The following is a 17,922-nucleotide window of genomic DNA, read 5'->3' on the forward strand; positions in this document are numbered from 1 at the left end:
GACAACGATTTTTTAGAGCACCATATCTTGCCTAAATCGCTCTGATACATAAAATACTCCACAAACTAGGTAAGTCGAGATAAATTCATATGATTGGTCAAAAGGTGGTTTAAACTCAAGACCTCTTTCATTTTTTAGGAAAGCCTTGACTACTATGTCCATTAGGTTTGCATTGCCTATCCAAAATTTAAGTTGAGGGAAAATAATTACATCAAATAAACAACTAATTTAAAATATTGTCAAATCCTAAACATAGATCCATATCCGACAGTTCTAACTTAATAGTAAAATAGCGAAATTACAAACTCAATTATTTGTGACAAGAGAGAGCTAAGTTGTTCACTATCACAACTTCAATTATCGTCAAAGATCAAGATGATTTGCTATAATCATCTAGTTATCTTTCAAGATTTAAGTGATGATCTTGTTTTTATTGATTAAATGGTCCACTGATCAATGATATTTTGGTCTAGCACCTTGTTAGCAATCACCAGTTTAAACCTTGAAAAATTCATGAATATTTTGTTTTTTTCAATGAAAGTATTATTCTCAGGATTATTGAACTATTTTGAATAATTCACGAAATTTAAGTTTGAAAATAATAAAACACAATTTTTTACGAATTTTACAAATTTTTATAAAACTCAGTGGAAAAAAAATGCAACTATAACTTGTTGTATGTTGCAAAGTGTAAACTTGTAAATTGTGACGTGTAACACAAGTCGACTTTGAAGCAATCATACTTCAAAATTTTGGAAGAATCCACATTTTTACATGACAAATATCTTTTTTATCTTTAAAAAAATAAAGACATGACTCTCTACATTTATTTGAGATTACATATTAATTTTTCAAATTGATGATTTGTCCTTTAACTTTGATCTTTTAAAAAAAATCAATGGAATAATAATCTCAATGTCCTCAATATCACCACCATCATTATTATCATCACCATTAACATTACCAATTTCATCATCACCATCACTATCATATGGTCGGATATTTGATTTTCAAAATTTTGAAATAAAATGGATAATACACGTATGAAACATATGCTGCACATTTTTCATTTATTAAATTTTTGACTGGATTTTTACAATCTAAAATCGAATAGAACTCGAATTTTTGCCTTATTCAAATTGCTAACAAGTAGCACACTATGGAAGTTAGTCTACAATTAGATTAAAAAAGAAGATCAAAATATAATCAAATTTTAATCAATCATGGTTAAAAAGTCAAAAAGTCAAAAAGTCAAATTATCAAATAATGGTATAAGAGACAATGTTTATTGTCCAACGGCTTCTAGAAAACAAAACCGCGTGCCGTCCTCTGACAGTTGGACTTTTATTACAGCAAAGCCATTGTTATTATTCTTGTCTCAAAATCATTTATTTAGGAACTCTACCGCCTACTCATTTGAAAAACAAATCTAGTGTGTGAATCTTTAACACACAATAACTGTATTTTATAAATGGCCCACACAAACCAAATCTCAACCCTCCAATTAAACTATCCTTGCTAAGATCAAATCTCACTAGACCGTTGGATGGTGAGTAAGTTTTAAAAAATTTGAATTATCTAATCATCATCAAAATCTTATCTAAAAAATTTAGGTCAACAAAATGAATTCACACTCTTTTGTTTAAATCTTTATTTTCCTATAAAAAGGGTTAGGATATAATTTCTTGATGAAACCGAGGATAATTCTTAATTTATCATTTTTCTTCTTCTTTTTCTTTAACAAAAATAATCCTTTAACAACTTTATACATTATCATTTTGAGTCGTGATTTTCTAACACCCCTCCAGACACATGTCCTTGTGCACCTCCATGACATGGAATGTGTTACAACCATAGATTCTTTTTCTTGTGATACACAATTGGACATTCCCCATAAATATATGTAATTGTGTATCCTTAGAAAAGGAATCCATGGTTCTAGCACATGTCACGTCAAGGGACTTGTGTCAGAAGGGGTCATCAGAAAATCATTATTCTATCATTTTTCCTCTTCTACCCTTTTTAACTCTAATGCTACTTAAGATGTGTGCTAATTCTTTAGTGTTTTACATATGAATTGGGGCGATGCTAGCAAAAGTTGATGTGGCAATATAATTCTATCTTAAAATAAATGTTTTTGTTAACTTGTGCCCTTGGTGTACACGTTAAAGTGCAATAAATACACTTTGAGAATTAGCATTTGATGGCATTTTGATAAAAAAAGATTTTTTCTAAGGGTATTTTTGGTGTAAAACACAATTTCCCAAGTGTATTTATTGCACTTTTCAAGTGTGCCCTAAAAGTTAACAAGACCCTAAAATAAAATATTCTTGCTTGGATCACACCCCATCCTAAAAATTTAAAATTTAAATCAGGTTGATAATTGTAGATCGTTGGATGGTGAATAAATTTAAATTTTTTTGAATAGTCTACTCATCATCAAAATCTTATCCTACAAAATTTAAATCTAACAAAACGAATCCATACCCTTTTGTCTAAATCTTTATTCTCCAATAAAAATAGTTGGAATTTAATTTCTTCACGAATCTCAAGAATAACTTTCAATTTTATTCGATTTACTCTTTCACCAAGAATAATTTTTGTCTTCTTCCCCATTTTTCATTAATGTTTTTTCAACTTTATTATCTTTCCTTTTCTACCTTTTATCTAGAGATGGCAAGTCTTTTGTTACAATAATTGTTTTCATACTATCTCGATCATATTTTCAAAAAAGTAATCTGACCGTTCTTTTAAAATCTTCAACATACATTTTCCTTAGAATTTATTTGATTTTGAATGGAAATAATAAAGAAAATGATTTTCATGGAAATTGCAATTTTTAGATGTATGTTGCTCTTTTCTCATGGAATTCAGTATAAATATCTAATATACTAAAGCTTTTATATGATTAAATCTATTTATTTAATCAACCCCAATCATTAGGTTAAAATCAGTTGGATTATGAGGCCCACAGTTTTGGAGGGCTGTGATCTTTTGATGGTTTTGACTTTTGTACTTGCATGTAAAATATACATAGCCAAATATCAAAATAGGACAAAGGGCTTTCTTGACATTTTATCAAAGTCGAACGTTAACTCTAGCCAATTTATGATATGTATAGTACAGAAAAGGAAAGAAACTCAAAGAAGAATGCCACGTGGCAAGAAGCTCCTGGACGACCTGAGTGGTGTAGAGCGCAAACCCACGCGTAGAAAACTAACCCTAACGTTAACGGAACAGAAAACTCAAAATTTTGAAAGCACATGGTTAGTCAGCCGTTAAAGACAACGTAGACCACGTGTCTTTTGCATCTTAAATCCAACGGTCATCATTTACTAGCCGTTCAGTTCAAAAAAGGCAAGAAAGATGGCAAGTGCGGACATATAACCACTATTTCTGTTGCCCCATTTGATGTTCATGTTGTTTTTTCACTAAACCTGAGAAAGAGAGAGAGTGAGAGAGAGACAGAGAGAGACTCAAAGATAAACGCTTCCATTGTTCATCCCAATGGAGTTTTCAGAGTAGGCTCTCTCTGATTTGTAGATCGGAATCCGGGCACATCAACAGCCATTTCGATTTGTTTGAGGGAATCTCGTAGGTTAGCGATTCATTTCTTTGATTTCGCGATGAGGGTCTTGGATTTTGATCTTAGTTCTTGATTGTTTTTTTGTATTTCGGGAGTTGTTTTTTGAAGATTAAGATATTTGAAATTTCTGTGTAGTTTAGTTGAGTTTTGTTTTGTTTTTCTTTATCGGGTCTTTGAACTTTGAATGTGTTTTAAATCGGATCGTCTCTTCTTTATGATTAGTCTTCGTAGATAATCAAAATGGCTAGATCGGACGAAAACAATCCACAGTTGATTAGACCCACCAATTTGCAAGGTAATTTGATCAGATCTTGAGTTTATAGGTCTACATTTCTAGAAGCTCAAAGATTTTATCTTGGAACTATGAATTTAGCTACAAAACCCTAATTTTTCAAATGGGGATTTTAATTATTTTGATTAAATCTTAAAGGAGGTCTTCGAGTGGGGAGTGGGAATGTGGTACCGGGACGTGGACACAACCGAAGAGCTTTGAGCAATATAAATCGAAATTTAGTAGGAGTTCCACCATATCCTTGTGCAGTCAACAAAAGAGGATTATCTGAGTAATTTCTGAAATCCTAATCTTTCTGAAACCCTAATCTGAAGTTAATCTCCCCCCCCCCCTTTTTTTTTTGATGTTTTTTCTTTAATTTGATCTTTGTTTTATTCAGAAAACATGCAGCCTGCGATAAGAATCCGATCATTCCGTCCCATCGACCAATTACAAGGTTCGGAAATATCACTTTGTTTAATTCTCACATCTATCTTAGGAAGGAGCTAAAGATCGGTTCTTGCTATTTATTATAGGAAATTTGCGGCACAGATGGCGAACAAGCAACAAAAACTTTGTGCCGAGGTACTTTCCTTCGATGTTCATTCATAATTTTCCTTTTTTTGTCCAATTTAATCACATTGGGTTAATCTTTTGTTGAATTGTTTGTTGTAATTAATAGGAAACTAAGGCATCGATTGCATTGGTCTCGCAACAAAGTGAATCAGAAGATTTTGAAACAATAGATGTTGAAGAATACAAGGAAGCTAATGAAGAATTCCCAGTTCCCATGTCTGTGAAGCACACCGAAGCCATGTTGGATGAAATTGATCAGATGGTATGTGTAAAACCCTTATAATTATTAGATAAACTTAACGTTTTACAATGGGTTTTTGAAATTTTTTGGTGGAAGCATCTGCTGATGGTGTATTCTTTTTTGTAGGAGGTGGAAATGGAGGACACAGTTACGGAACAAATAGAAGATATTGACTTCTCTGATTCGAAGAATCCACTTGCAGTTGTTGAGTACATTGAAGATATTTATTCCTACCATCGAAAAACTGAGGTTGTTTATCTGCCCAATTTGTCAAATTATATTATAAATTTTACTGTCTCAGTTTAATCCACATAGTTTCATCTGCTTAAAAAAAAATGGGTCATCCTATTGATGGGTGGTCCGCAAACCATCATTTAGGCCTAGCTGAGCTAAATTGACTATAATACTTATTTGAATGCAGAGCTCTAGCTGTGTCCCACCAAACTACATGGCACAGCAATTCGACATCAACGAGAAGATGAGAGCTATCCTAATTGACTGGCTAATGGAGGTAATATGAGATGTTGTACCAATGGGGCATGGTTCCTAGACGGCGGCAACTCAATCAGTAATTAATATATAATAATATCTAACTGGTTTTATTCAATTAACAGGTACATTACAAGTTTGAGCTCATGGACGAGACGCTGTTCCTTACTGTGAATCTTATAGACAGATTTTTAGCACGTCAAACAGTTGTTAGAAAGAAGCTTCAATTGGTTGGAGTGACGGCAATGCTCTTAGCGTGCAAGTATGAGGAAGTTTCTGTCCCCGTCGTGGAGGATCTAATTTTAATATCAGACAAGGCTTACACAAGGAAAGAAGTTCTTGACATGGTAATTTTTTCTTTCCCTTCTTACCTGATCTACTTAATTGTTCTTTAATACTTTCCCTTTTTGTGTGTGTGTGTGTGTTTTTTTAAAATTTATAGTTGATCTTATTTTTTTAATCTTGCAGGAGAAGCTGATGGTTAATACATTGCAGTTCAACATGTCTGTTCCTACCCCATATGTGTTCATGACGAGGTTTCTCAAGGCAGCTCAATCCGATAGGAAGGTTAGTATTTGTAGTCTTCGACGTATTATCAATTACACTGTGTATAAGTCTCAATCTCTAGTGAAATAATGTTAATTAATTCCCACAAAATAGTCTTCGATGTGTTTAACAATTACATTGTTTATAAGTCTCAATCTCCTTCGAAATAATGTTGATTACTGCCCACGTGATAGTCTTTGACGTATTATCAATTAAATTGTGTATAAGTCGAGAATCTCTAGCAAAATAATGTTAATTAATGTGCCCACATTATTTGAATCAGCTTGAGCTTCTCTCCTTCTTCCTGATTGAGCTTTGCTTGGTTGAGTACGAAATGCTCAAGTTTCCACCATCTCTGTTAGCGGCGGCTTCAATCTACACTGCTCAGTGTACTCTTAATGGGTCTAAGAATTGGAGTAAGACCAGTGAGTGGCATACTAGATACTCTGAAGATGAGCTCCTGTGAGTAGTTCTCCTCCTCTCTTACCTTCCTTTATCATGTTTAATTACTAATGAGACAAATCAGGAAATACCCATTTACTGATTGTTGTTGTTTCCTTGTGTTTTTGATAGGGAGTGCTCGAGAATGATGGTTACTTTCCATCAGAAGGCAGGAACAGGAAAACTTGTGTGTGTACACAAAAAATACAGTACATTTAAGTTCGGTTATGCTGCAAAATCTGAAGCAGCTCAATTTCTCTTAGAAAGTGGGATCTAACCTAGCCAGGAAGGGAGGCGAGGAGGGATGATTTAACCAAATAATGACTTTTTTTAACTTTATCTGAATTTTTAGCGTATTTTGGGGGTTATGGGGGGGATGCAATTGTGCAACAAAAGTTGCCCCTGGGGAAGTGAAGTGTTATTAATCCCTTAAGCCTTTTGTTGCCAAAGTTATACCTTCTTTTTATTGAACAATATTTTCTTTTCTTTATGTTTCATGACTTATATTCCAATTTCCAACTTGCTTTCAGGGAATTTGGTTTTTCTGTGATAAAAGTAATCAATTGGTTTGTTGTTGAATATATCTTTTATCTCTGTCGATTTTCTTTTTTATGTACTCAATTAAAATTATATGAGCTTTATGGAATCCTCCAATGTTTCTGTGGTAAAAATCTTTTCACTGTTGGATCAGAAATTTTATTACCCAAATTGATAAATCGTGCAATATGCATGCAGTATTTACAATATTTCGAAGATAAACATTAATTATTGTGCAATATTCTCATCGACTTTGTATTTAAAATTTGCAATATTTCGAAGATAAACATTAATTATCGTGTAATATTCTCTACTATGTATTTAAAATATAAAATATTTTGAATAAGAATACCACAGTTCAACACTTTTCTTGCTTTTACCCAAAAAAAGTTGTGGAGCTAAATTGTACAATATGCATTCTTAATAAGTATTTAAAATATTTTGATGATAAATGTCCCGTATATGGTAGGTAATGTAATTTTTTATCAAACAAAGTTTCTACTGTACTTGCATTTATTTGAAGTTAAAAAGAATATAAACGTAAATGCAAGTACAGTAGGTAAAAAAAGAACGTAAAACCAAAGAAAGAATACAAAGAATACGATGGTTCAACACTAGCTTGTTTACCCTAAAAAAAAGGTAAAGCTCATGGTACGATAATTTTGCCTTCTCACTTGCATTGTTTAGGAGATAGAATGAAAGTAGTGAAATATGATTCATTTTAAGCCATTCTTGTATGGCTTTTGGCATGAAGATATGGTTAATTAAATGTTAAAGAATACAAAGAATACGTTGGTTCAAAACTAGCTTGCTTACCCAAAAAAAAGGTAAAGCATATGGCACGATAATTTTGCCTTCTCACTCGCATTGTTTGGAGAACACCCTAGACTTAAAATATGTGAAATATGATTCATTTTAAGTGACTGTAGGATTCATTTTGCCACCCCTGTAAGGCATTCTTGTACGGCTTTTGGCAGGAAGATATGGTTAATTAAATGTTAAATATGGGTTGCTTACCCTTAGTAGCAAGACATTGTTTACAATGATGAAGATGACAAAGAACTTAAGTCTCAATAGTAAAAATGGTTAAAAATTCCAACAAAAGTATATCATATATTTTGAAATTGAATCAAGATAAACATAGTGGCTCATCAATTTAGAGAGATGGTGGACTGAGGCATGACTCATATCCTAACAAAGTTAATCACTCCCACTACTCAAAGAGTTTATGCTACAATGCTTTAAGCGGCCACCTCCTTGGACTCAATGATTTGAGATCAGTTCTGTGAAGAACATCCTTTCGAACTTAATTTTTTTTTTCTTTTACTCCAATGAAAAATATGGAAATAACACAAAATAATTAATTCAATTGGTTCTCTCTATTTGGAAACTGTGGATTAGCTTTTTTATTTTTATTTTTATAGGAAAATTACAACTAAGAGACAATCATAAAAAAAAAGAAAGAAAAAGTAACTCCTCCCAACGGACAAAAAACGATAATTTCTCCCAATGGACCAAAAATGGTCATATGAGGGATAATTTTGTAAAATTATCTAAGATGCTCGAGACAGTTGTAGGGCCGACTAAAATTAATAGTTTTTATAAAAAGCACAACTTTTCCTTATTTGGGCCTATGATCTGCATTGCGTGATCAAAACCCGGGCTTTGTGCTTGGCGTGGCTCAAACAGCAACTTTAATAAAGGTTAGTGTTGTTAGCATTTAAGGATTCCATGAATTCTCTTTACTCGAATAATTTGAGATAATTTCAAGATGAACGAGAATTTCCAAAGATATACATGATTAAATAGGGAAAAAATAGAGTAATTTACTTTCATTTGTGCAACACAACTCTTCATGTACATTTATAGAGCACATCAAGGACTGGATCTAGCACAATGGAGTCCCATAACTCATCAATAGTAGGTCCTAAGAGGCTCATATATACTGTTTTTCCACATAAGCCAACACACAACTCACAAATCTCTACTTAGGATTAAAATGATCAGTGCGATCTACCCAACATTCCCCTCACTAACACAATCTTTTTGTAAATAGGTTAGCATGTAAGCTCAATCTGTTGTACCAGTTTGCACCTTCATTATCTACATTGCCTTGGTCTACTAATTTGTGGATAAAATTTGAAAGATGAAATGTTAACGTCACATACCTCTTGCGACTAACATTATCTTCATAGCATGGTTTACATGTTATCATCGTTCTCCAAAATCATAATTACAATATGGTTTGAAAACAAATTGGTGTGCAATGGAGATCTTTACAACCAAAGACTTGTGTGAGAAATTCATCCACTTTCTCGGAGAGCTTAAATATTTTTCTTTAGCAATATATTTTAGAAGCATTCATCAGTTGTGTTTATTTGGACTTTATCTTTTATCCTCAATTTACTTCATCCCCGGACTTCCTTCTTCCCTTAAGAACATCAACTTGTACCAAAGCATAAACAAGAAAGAATCCTCCTGAGGTGATTTGGGATCCTAACCTAACACACCCCTCCTTCATTCAAGCTTGAGAAGGGTGATTGTTTGTACAGCTCATTGCAAGTATGTGCCAATGCAAATTCACTTGCCACTTATTGTGAATGATGATGTTCATTTTACTAGTTGCGTTGTGATAATTATTTATGGTATTCCATGCATAATTAAATGTGATATGAGGTATTAATATTCACTAATGATTTTCTGACTCGAAAATTTTCACTCGGTTTGTACTTGGCTGACGTGGCAAGGGCACAAAACCATTGATCATTTTCCTTGTGTATCCCAAAGAAAAAGATCTATGGTTCTGTGCCCTTTCCACGTCAACCCTGTACAGACCAAGTGAAAATTTTTGAGTCAGAAAATCACCACTCATTAATATTATATCATAATATGAGCAGTCTTGCTACAATGATTTGAAATAACACTCGAAGTAGAATTGTGTGCATAGAGAACCATAAATTTTTCTTGAGTGTTAAACACTCATATCTTGAAAAAAAAATATCTATGGTTTTTTGCACACTGGAGTACACTCTCAGTGCTACTTCAAGTGTTATTTCTAGTCATTTTAGCATTTTTCTAGTATGAATTAAGTGATATTTGAAATTGTAGAATAGTAGGTGTACAAATGAGGTTTAACATGAGACTTTTTTGTGCATGTTGTATCCTAGGTATGGTCACAATTTACTACTTCTAGGGTTATTTCAACTCACTTAAGCATTTATCTAACATGAAATAAGGTATATTTGATAGAATAATGTTGAAGTGACCTCGAGTTGGAACCTCATATAGCACTTCATGACATGAAAGTGGATAGGAACCATAAATGCTTTTTCACTCACGTCGATGAAAAACATTTATGATTCCTATCCACTTTCAAGTTATGAAGTACAATATGAGATTCCAACTTGAGGTCACTCCAGCATGACTCTATTTGATAGTGTAGAACAATAGGTGTGCAAATGAGGTTTGTACGTGAGACTTGCGTGTCCATGTTCTTGTATCCTTGTAATGGTCACAATTTAGACATACCCCTACATGCTTTGATGAATATTTTAGATACTTTATTTTCAAGTCGATGACATTCTCTCATGACGTTTGTCTTCTTTGAGATGTTAATTCAAAATGACCTAAATGCCTTCTTCTACAAATTTTAGCCTAAACCCTTTATGTCCCCCCCACCCCCAAAAGAATCCATAATCTCCATCCTTAGGTAAAACCTTTTTACCCTCCCCTTTAACCTAAAGAATAAAGATTCCATCTTCTTCAATCTTCAAATCTCAAGAATTAGATAAGAAGGATTGTTGGGTGGAAAAAATCAAGGATTTTGGCAAAGAAGTGGTCGAGGGAGAGAACAGAAGATGATGTATTAAAAAATGAGATGAGGACATTTACGTTATTTTCTATTAGTCTTCTAAAGAAGACCGAGCTCAAAGGGGTATGTCATCAATCTGAAAAAACCAGGGGTTTCTCAAATATTAACTAAAACGTGGAGGGGTGTGTCAAAATCATCCCTATAAATATACCCGTCAAGGTTCAGAAACAGTAGTTGAGTTTCACATTTACGCGCGAATGGAAAATACAGCGATTCTGAGAGAGTGGTATGTGCTAGTTGACCCCAACGACACAGGAAGCATCACTGCTCCTCAACTCAAGGTTCTATTTCTTCTCTGCAAGCTCTCTTGTTCTCTTTGTTCCAACCATAAACCCTAATTTTGTTTCTCTTTTGCATTCGGTTCGAATTTTGATTTGTTTTTTCATTTTCGATGAAATTGATGATGATCAGAGTGCTCTTGCGGTTGGAAACCTTGATTTCCCTCTTTCAGTTGTTCAGCAGATGATAAGGTTTCCTCAATTCTTCAAATCCTTTACTTCATCTATTTTTCGTTTAGTTTTTCTGTGTTTTGTGTGTGTGTGCGCGTGCGTGCGTGCTTGCTTTATATATAATTAGGTGAGTTGTAATAGTGATCTGAGATTTGTTGTCTTTGGCGTTTGCAGGATGTACGATTTCGATAGGAATGGAACAATGAGCTTCGAAGGTGAGGAATTGATGTTGGATGGGTTCTTATTGAAGTCTGTGTATAGAAGGAGTCCGGTTTCATTTTGAAATTTTTATTTTTATTTTGCGTGAACTTGGCGGGAATAGCTCAGAAATAGAGTTTTCTGAGTTTTAATCATTATTTCTTACAGTTGGATCGGATCAAATCTATTAAGATGATAAACTGTGGAAAATGCCAAGTTAACCTATTTATATTTTTGAAAAAAAGAGTCAAATTAACCATAATGTCAAACTAATGTTGCAACATTTATTGGCATTTGTTTATCGCAATGAACTACATTGAGCATCATTGCCTGTTAAATTTTGGAAAGAATTTGAAATGAGTATGCTATCGAAAATCCCATTTGTTGATCTGTAGGTCATAAGATAAAGTGAATCCCCAACCATTAAAAATCATGAAAAGCTATACAATTCTGACTTTGATTATTCATATGACAATTTTGGATAGAATGTACAGATGTATAAGTTAGTTACCTACTTTACAGACATGATTCTAATTTCTATATTTTTCCTTATTAAACCAAGAAAATGGGTTCATCAACTGATGAAAGAACACCAATTTGATATCTTATTATAGAATATTATTTACCAATAAAAATACATTATGATAGGACTAAGTGATGCTGTAACACTAGATGTCATGGTTTCCTTTGCATGTATCTTATAATTGATTCAAACTGCAAAAAAGTTATCTTTTATGTTGGTTGGCAGTCGTTGGTTTCAAATGTTCTTTCATTCTTTTTTTTTCTTTTCCAAGGGGGGGAGTGATCTAAATGTGGTACTATAGATTTGTACTTTTGAGATTGCCAATTTTCGTTTCTAACTTGATGTAATTCCATGGTTTATTTTCTCAGAATTTGTTGCTCTTAACAAATTTCTTCTTAAGGTCAGTATTTAACTTCAGGCTATATTTTTATGAGGAATTATATTGAAAATTTGAAGTGGTAGAATTTTTCTCTCATCATATACCCCTTTTTGCAGTTATAAAAGGTAATGTTTCAATTAAAGTAAAAAGTAATAGAGTTGTTTTAAGTTGTATATTCTCCATTATTTTAGTGCACTTCTATTGCTTGAAATCATGTGCATGGCAATAGACAAAATTAAGCATTTTCCAGTAAAAAATTACTCACAAAAATGGATTCAAAAAAGAGAAAAAAAATTCTTCATAAATCAAGTGTAGCAAAGATGAGGATGCTGAGATGGATGAATAAAAAGACTGAAAAACAAAAACAAAATGTAGGGGTAGTCTCAATAGGTGATAAACTAAGGGAAAATCAATGGAGTTGTTTTTTCATGCACAACAAAGACTGATGATAGCCCCTATTAGAAGAACATTCAAGTTAAAGGTTCTAAAAGAGCAAGAGTAAGACCAGAAAGGATGTGGATTGAGTCATTGAGAGAATATATTCTTTTAGACTGGTTGATTGCGGGATATGTATTCAATGAACATGTTAAGGAGGTTTGTTTTTCTGCCAAATTTTCCTCTTGGAAAGCAAATTTTCCAAGGAAAAATGCTTTTATCTGAACTAAATTGGGGATAAATGAGGAAAATGAAGAAGCTTTTACAAGTGAAGTAAATCTCCAAAAGCATACAGAGCATAAAGAACTTTATTCATCATCATCTCATCATAGCCTTATTCCAAAGATTTGTGATTGGTTAGGCGAATACTATTTCTCCACAAAAGAAAAAAAGAACCTTTTTCGACTTGCATTTTGTGCTGATGGGTCAGTTAGATTGCACCTATAACATCTATTATGTTAGAAAATCAATCAACTTGAATGTCCATGGCCATCAATCCATCACATTGTTTTGATTGGTTAAGAAAATGCCATTGTATCTAATTTAAAACACAGAATAAATGAATTTTGGTCTAATACCTATTGAAAATAAGCGAAGCAAAATGCTGGATCCCACCCTTCACTTACACCATGTTGTATAAATTGAATACTTTAGCATCACTGCTCTGCTTGTTTTATGGATGACAGTATTCATTGTTAAGCAGCCTTGTTGATGAGTTTCTTATTCTTTTCATGTTATCTATGTGTAGAAAGATGCTCTCAATTAGGCAAATAAGTTGTAGCTATCAGGAATTTTTTGTGATTTTTTTTTTAAATATTTCTTTGCAGGTTCAACATGCTTTTTCAGATTTGGAAAGGTGATCTACTGCTTTTTAGCTTAGAAGGCACTACTATTTGCAGTATTTTTAATGTTCTTGAGATGGATGCATGATGTAGTAACATGTAATCGCTTTGGTGTGGTTGTGTGTTATTGCCTTTAGTACCTCTAGAAGAAAGTTTTTTTCAGAAACCTTTGAAGGTGAATTAGTCAAATAGAACGCTATACCTCCTCTATCAGGTCACTATTAGAAAGTTGAGTTTGTATTGTCTTCCCCCATCTAAATATACTATTCTTTAAGCTGAGGTTGCTCAAAAATATTGTTTGACAGTTGTTTCTGAATATGATGATGTGTTTTACCTTTAGCAAATGATCCCAAGTCTGTATATTAGTTTATTAAATTAACTGGATAGGAGTATTTATTCAAAAACCAGTTCTATATCAAGTTACAATTGGTAAAGACAAGGTTGATTAGTATATTTGGGCCTTCTTCACATTTGATATATGAAGCAATACTTGATTGTTTTGATAAGAAGCCATTTGTGAACTCTCATGGCTCTCGGGCATGCTACCTTTTTTTTTTTGTTGTTGTATTTATATTAGAGATCATTGAGTTAAGATCTGCACATTAATATATGGGCTATGATAATCCATTATATTTTTCCGTCGGAATTTCAAAAGACTAGTACCCATGGTTGACTACATGGTATTTTCTCTGATCTGTGTCGTTTTCTTTCTGTTGTTACAGGGGTCGGGGATTCCTCGTTCCTGATGATGTTTATGCGGTATTTAGTATGATTTTTTTTTCTTTAGTTTTGATGAATAAAAGAGGGTGTATAATTCGCAGGATTTGTTGACCAAAACTTGAATCTCCATATAGAGCTTATTTTGAAACTCTAAATCTGTTCAGTTTGCACGAGGGCAACCAACTCAAACTAGTTGAAAGCCACCGTTTTACTTCATCATCAAAGCCTTATCCCAGCTATTTTTGGTCGGAAACCCAGTATCTGGGATAAGGTTTAGAATTCTATTGTTGTTCTTATGGTCCGTTGAAAGCAACTGTTTCTTTACTTATCAAAAAAGAAGAAGCAACCATCTCTATATCCTTCTCAGATTGGGACCTTGCTATTAATCCAGTTGACAGTTGTGCTTTTAAAATCTTTGCCTGACTGTATAATCTAAGGTCAGACACCAATTTCCTCTACTTCGAATTGAAGCACTGAAGCCTTTCTAACCATTGTTGACATGGAATGGTTGTCAGTTGTGATCCTGGATGCTAATGTCACTCCTGTATTGATGATTGCTTCTGTGGTTTGCTCCTTCAGTTATCAGAAAAATATTGTTTCAACCACTTCGTCAAAATTTGAATATACAGTGCCACTTCGTGAAAGGCCCTTTTATAGCCTTTTATTCCCTCTAGTTTAATTTATCCTGTTTGCATTTACCAAAGAGGTAATCCTCTATTCAGGACAGGGAACAAGAAGCAGTCATGAGCTGTTGATGTCACACATAGGCAAAAGCTTTTTGAACCCTTGACCTCAAGGTTGTGAGACATTGCATGTTTCATGCCTTCATTCTATATCTGTTGCTGCTGCTGATTCTTCCACAATATTGTAACACAAAACCCCATGGAAATAACTTGAAAGATTGTAATTTACTTCTTTTTTTCACCCACTGAAAATTGGTTGCAGGCATTGGTGAAAGTTGGATTCTCGCTTGATTCTCCTGCTTTTTACACTGTTTGTGAGGTAGCCCTTACTTTTGAGATTGATTCTTTTTGCAGAGTAGTTTGTAACTCCCAGTTTGATGCTTGTATCATGAAATGCCACCTGGTAAAATTTGAAAATTTTCACATCTTGAATTGCTCTAAGAAGACAATTTTCTGAACAACCAAGTTACAACGAGAGGAAATTTAAGGTTCCTGTTAGTTGATTAACATGAGCTACTAACACTTGAGGCCTCTGGTACACATGAAAATGGTTGGAACTCAACACTTGATGACAATATGCAAAAGGATGATATTTTAACCTAACAATGCTTATATTAAAGGTTGTGATCCTTCTGTGATATATCATTTAGCTGTTCCGCAAAAAGATTTTCGTGCACATCGACAACTCCAAGGGTGCATGACTGATTTTATATGCTAGCTTTTTTCCTGTAATATCTACTTGAGACTTCTGTTTTCCTGATCATTTCAGAGTTTTGATAAAAACAAGAATGGGACATTCCGGCTTGATGACTTCATATCAATTTGTGTATTTTTAGAGTCTGCTCGGTATGTATGTTCTAACAGTTGATACAAAGATCCAGTTAATTCCATTTGTGGCATGTTTTATCTACTTTTATGTATTTATATTTATATCAAGCAAAATAAAATATTGTTGTGGACAAAGTCTATGTTGTGAGAATTGTGACTATATAAATAGACTGACTCATGGTACAAATGCACATCTTATGGCCCGACATTCCATGGCTCCTACCTAGATTTCCTGGTGCAAAATTCAACCCTGTGAATGGCCCCAATCCTTTGGAAGGTCAAAAGGATTGGGCAATTGATCAAAAAAAGAATTCAATTTATCCATCAAATTGCAGAACCATACCCCTCCATGTGCACTCCATCCTGATATTTGTGTATAGATGGTAATTACCATATTCACTACTGAGCATACGACCATCTGTAATGTAATCTTGGGACTACTTTTTATTATTTGTTTTAATACAAGGCTTGTGAACTGGATCTGTTGGTTTGTGGATCACTGTGGTCTTCTTCAATTGTCTGTTGGTCATGAAGGGAAATTGTCTAATTTTGTTCTATTGGTAAAAACACATGACATGACATCTACTCTGATACCAGATACTGCATTAAAATTTCTACTGTACATTTTTCATACTTCTCGCTTTACAGATTTTTTAACTCATTACAATTTTTTCATTTTTTTGTCAAACAAAATATTTAAATATTTGATTGTAACAGTCTTCGTGTAAAAAATCTGTGCAATATTAAAAAAATTCATTATAATGTCAAGATTCGAAAGTTACGTAGCTTTAAAAAACTGTTAATATATATATATTGCAAGGGATAGCCATTTCTGTCTTTATCCAGGATATTTGGAAATGACAAATTCTATCCCTGTTTTCTTTATCAGTATTCGTGTCTTTATTGTATCTGGGCGTCTTAGATTAGATCTCTAGTGTGACGTGACCAAGCAAGATCTTGATAATATACTGAGAAATATTTCATACTGACTATAAGATTTCATTTGTTCCACCATGGGCAGATTGGTTTACCTGCATTGTGTCTATTTTGCAGGAATTTATTTAATTCTTTTGATACAGCTAAGCAGGGCCGAGTGACACTGGATATGAACCAGTTTGTTTTTTGTGGTGAGTATTTACCCTTAGCATTTTTCGTAATAGTCTCTGCATCTAGTCTAGAATCTCTTTATCATCGATCATCATCATCTAAGTCTTTTCTAAAGACATCTGTGTCCCAGCTGTTGTGTAGAACCTCATCTCTTTAATTTATTTAGGGCACAATGTGCGGTAAGTCATAGACTTGAACCATTTGCCTTTGTTGGGAAAATATAAAACCTGATGACTCGTAAGGGGCTATCAATTTTTTGTCCCTCAAATAAGTGCAAAAGCTTGGGTTTTGTTCCCAACTTTTTCACACCCCCACCCAAAATTTCTGCTAGATCTTTCCGATCTCGAAAAGCCTCCATTAGGCAGAAGAGTTCAAACCAGCGTCATTTTCAATATTCTCTTGTTTTATATATTCTTCACTTATTTCACAGAATGTAATCGTGGTCTGCTAACGATTTCTTGTCCTGTTCAGCTGCCAACTGTAGAATATGAAATCAGACTTCTCTCTTTTTGGGGAGATCGCGACTGCTCATTGTTGTACGTGTCTTTGCTCAGAAACATTGTTCATTCGGTGTTAATAATGTATATAGAAATTAAAGCAGATCACTGGACCAATGAATCCTGCGGCCGCATTTTAAATGCTGTTTTTATATATATTATATCTTTATTTATTTAAGGCAGGTAAAGCAAAATGATGCAGATGTTCCAATTTGTGCGATCTTCGTTGGGATTATGCAACGTTAAGGAGATGGTCCACAGGACCGACCTAACGACTGGGTTGACATTATTGTGTGGAAGCCATGTTCTATGTTGATGCTACCCTATTCTAAAACCCCAGCTCCTTAGAGTGCGAATTACGAGGATTCCTTTCGGAATGGTTCTAAAGATTTGAGGGGTACTTGGTGGAACACTTTGAGGTTTAAAAAAAAAATTGAAGTTCTCTCCAAGTCGGAACAAAATATATTATGAAACATTCACGTTTTCAAAAGGTTTATAAAGCCTAGTATTTTAGTGATAAATATTTATAAAAAAAAAAACATGTTGCAGGTAATAAAATAATTTTTACTAACTACTTTGTTAATTATATTTCACCTTTTTATGTGAAAAATGCATCAATAAATCCTATTTTATTGAAAGTCTGGATGTAATTACATCAATCCTATTGGATTTATAGAGATTAACAGTCTGTTTGGAAAAGCTT

General features: G+C 33.6%; 2 protein-coding genes across 2 annotated transcripts; both read left to right on the top strand.

Annotated features, from left to right (window-relative positions):
* The first annotated feature begins 3,403 nt into the window (after positions 1–3,403).
* LOC147408579 (G2/mitotic-specific cyclin-2-like) lies at positions 3,404–6,731 on the top strand. Its single transcript, XM_086419737.1, has 12 exons — positions 3,404–3,598; positions 3,809–3,881; positions 4,017–4,149; positions 4,258–4,314; positions 4,394–4,442; positions 4,540–4,695; positions 4,801–4,923; positions 5,096–5,185; positions 5,289–5,510; positions 5,632–5,730; positions 5,993–6,171; positions 6,283–6,731. The coding sequence occupies exons 2-12, from the start codon at positions 3,827–3,829 to the stop codon at positions 6,425–6,427; spliced, it is 1,308 nt and encodes a 435-aa protein (XP_086275863.1). The 5' UTR covers positions 3,404–3,598; positions 3,809–3,826; the 3' UTR covers positions 6,428–6,731.
* A 3,983-nt stretch (positions 6,732–10,714) lies between these two features.
* Positions 10,715–17,397, top strand: LOC147408580 (uncharacterized). Its single transcript, XM_086419742.1, has 10 exons — positions 10,715–10,839; positions 10,970–11,028; positions 11,182–11,222; positions 12,097–12,128; positions 13,370–13,398; positions 14,107–14,143; positions 15,050–15,106; positions 15,557–15,633; positions 16,669–16,742; positions 17,194–17,397. Exons 1-10 carry the CDS (start codon positions 10,756–10,758, stop codon positions 17,211–17,213), a joined length of 510 nt encoding a protein of 169 aa, XP_086275868.1. The 5' UTR covers positions 10,715–10,755; the 3' UTR covers positions 17,214–17,397.
* The last annotated feature ends 525 nt before the right edge of the window (positions 17,398–17,922 follow it).

This window comes from Akebia trifoliata, chromosome 2 (assembly GCF_017979445.1).
Source record: "Akebia trifoliata isolate Shusen 1 chromosome 2, ASM1797944v1, whole genome shotgun sequence".
Classification (NCBI taxonomy): Eukaryota; Viridiplantae; Streptophyta; class Magnoliopsida; order Ranunculales; family Lardizabalaceae; genus Akebia; species Akebia trifoliata.

Coding starts and splice junctions, on each gene's coding strand:
- LOC147408579 (XM_086419737.1), top strand. CDS start 3,827: ATGGCTAGATCGGACGAAAACAATCCACAGTTGATTAGACCCACCAAT. Junction 4,150..4,257: donor AACAAAAGAGGATTATCTGA/GTAATTTCTGAA, acceptor TGTTTTATTCAG/AAAACATGCAGCCTGCGATA. Junction 4,924..5,095: donor CCTACCATCGAAAAACTGAG/GTTGTTTATCTG, acceptor ATTTGAATGCAG/AGCTCTAGCTGTGTCCCACC.
- LOC147408580 (XM_086419742.1), top strand. CDS start 10,756: ATGGAAAATACAGCGATTCTGAGAGAGTGGTATGTGCTAGTTGACCCC. Junction 11,223..12,096: donor TGGAACAATGAGCTTCGAAG/GTGAGGAATTGA, acceptor TTATTTTCTCAG/AATTTGTTGCTCTTAACAAA. Junction 15,107..15,556: donor CTTTTTACACTGTTTGTGAG/GTAGCCCTTACT, acceptor TGATCATTTCAG/AGTTTTGATAAAAACAAGAA.